The 2,054-nt window shown below is 36.6% G+C and overlaps 1 protein-coding gene across 1 annotated transcript in view; it reads right to left on the bottom strand.

Annotated features, from left to right (window-relative positions):
• Positions 1-960, bottom strand: part of LOC103147518 (protocadherin beta-10-like) — a 21,537-nt gene extending 20,577 nt beyond the window's left edge. The window contains exon 1 of the mRNA XM_016678427.1: positions 5-960. Within this exon, the coding sequence (XP_016533913.1) occupies positions 5-709 (705 nt within the window). The 5' untranslated portion in view covers positions 710-960. The remainder of the gene's footprint in view (positions 1-4) is intronic.
• Between the last annotated feature and the right edge of the window lie 1,094 nt (positions 961-2,054).

The raw sequence follows: 2,054 nt of genomic DNA, 5'->3' as shown, positions 1-2,054 counted from the left end.
TAGCTTTATAAACTGCCTGGCAAAACACTGGGGCGTTGTCATTAGCATCCAGTACAGTTACATGTATGACCACTGTACCTGATCTCTGAGGAGATCCGCCATCTAAAGCTGTAAGGAGTAAATTAATTTCCTTTTGTTTTTCCCGATCAAGTTCTTTATCCAAAACAAGCTCCACTGTGTTTCCATTAGCAGCCAGAATGAAATTTTCGTTCTTCTCAAGGCTATACTGCTGAACTGAATTTTGTCCTACATCCGCATCGTGCGCCTCCTCGATTACAAAGCGAGCTCCCCTCATTGCCGACTCCCGAATTTCTAAGTTTATTTTTGCATCCTTAAATACTGGCGAGTTATCATTAATATCTTGAATATGAAGGCTAATCCGGTGCAGCTCCAGAGGATCCTCCAAAACGAGCTCCTGTTTTAGGATACATGAAGCCTTTTTGCCACAAAGGCCCTCACGATCAATCCTCTCCACCACAATCAGCGCTCCGTTTCTCACGTTGATGTCACAGTAACGTTTATCGCTCTCCTCGGTTTCAATTCGGGCTCTTCTGGTGGACAGCGCACCTGTCTGCAGCCCGAGATCCTTTGCGATATTTCCAATAACTGATCCTCGTTTCATCTCTTCTGGTACGGAATAACTCTGTTCTCCATGCGCGACGTGCAGAAGAAAAAAAGAGAAACTACTCAGCCACGGAAAGACTACCATTGTTAAACCCGCTTTCAAATGTTAGTTCTCAATGGTAGTCGTTCCTTTAATATCACCGGATAATATGAAACAACGAAATGCGTCAATTCAGCGATCCTCCTTCTTAATGTAGAACAGTTCTAAGGCTCAAATCCGGGATGTTAACAAAGGAAGGAGGGATGATGTTATTTTAGGCTGGTATATGGCGACATCTTGAGCTCAGTGGAACAACATTACTCGCATTAATCAATGCAAAAAATCGAACTGACCAAATGTTTGTGTTTTAAAACTTTAAACAATTTTCCTTTTAATAGACATGACAAATCTGTTAAGCTTGGTCTAAGAATACCCTACATCTTAATGCACTTACATCTCCCTTCACTATTCAAGTGAACAATGATTTATCGACTTATATTTTAAACAGTTGTTACCATAAAATTTATGAAAGTTTTTCCAGGTTTTGTTGAACCTTTTAATACAAGTAGTAACAATAAAGTGCCGCATAATTACCAAGTAAAATCTAACATTTTACCCAGTTTATAAAGGGAAACTGTACAGCAAGGGAACGTTTTTGTTTTGTAGAGTTTAAACAGATATATCATCATGTAACTCATGCAAGATTGTACATTTGTACTTACGCTGTACATAAAGTAACACCAGTAAAATACTGCATTATTGCAATGTAAAACACAACAAATTATCCAATATGTATAGGGAAACTGCACTGTAAAATAAGGCCAGTATTCTCTCAGATGTCAAACAAACATAGAAAAGTAACTCACAATGGATTGTAAATTATTTTCATTTAACCACTCCACAAACTAGAAATAATAAAAATCTGCATTTTTAACAAATATAACACAATATTAACCAGTAAAGAAGGCAACACTCTACTGTAAAGGAAAGCCAGTTATATATACTTTTTACATTTATTATCATGTAACTCGCAGTAAAACTTACAAATGAAAGCTTTTTTCAGATTTGTCTCTTCCAGTTAAACACAAACTGGATCGGGTTAAGGCAGACATGCCTGATGAATAAAGGGCCTGTTCAAGGGAACCTTATCAAATAAGAAAGTAGAGTAATAGAACTTTTCCATTTTGGCTGTAACATATTTCATTACTGCAGTTTTGTACATCAATATGTATATATGAAAGTAAGAAAAAATATGTGTGTTATTATAAGTGAAATACAAATGAATTGCTCACTGACAGAAAACATAACTAGCTCACACATATAGAATTTCATCTGTAAAAATAAAACTACAATCATCAAAAGCAATGCTTCCAAAGCAGGGCAAGCCACAACATGAGAAATGAGGCTGAGATTGGGTTACCATAATACTAATCGGAAAAACATGAAATTC

Source organism: Poecilia formosa, unplaced genomic scaffold, assembly GCF_000485575.1.
Source record: "Poecilia formosa unplaced genomic scaffold, Poecilia_formosa-5.1.2 Scaffold183, whole genome shotgun sequence".
NCBI lineage: Eukaryota > Metazoa > Chordata > Actinopteri > Cyprinodontiformes > Poeciliidae > Poecilia > Poecilia formosa.
Note: the sequence above shows the minus strand (reverse complement) of the source record. Positions and strands in the feature narration are given on the sequence as shown.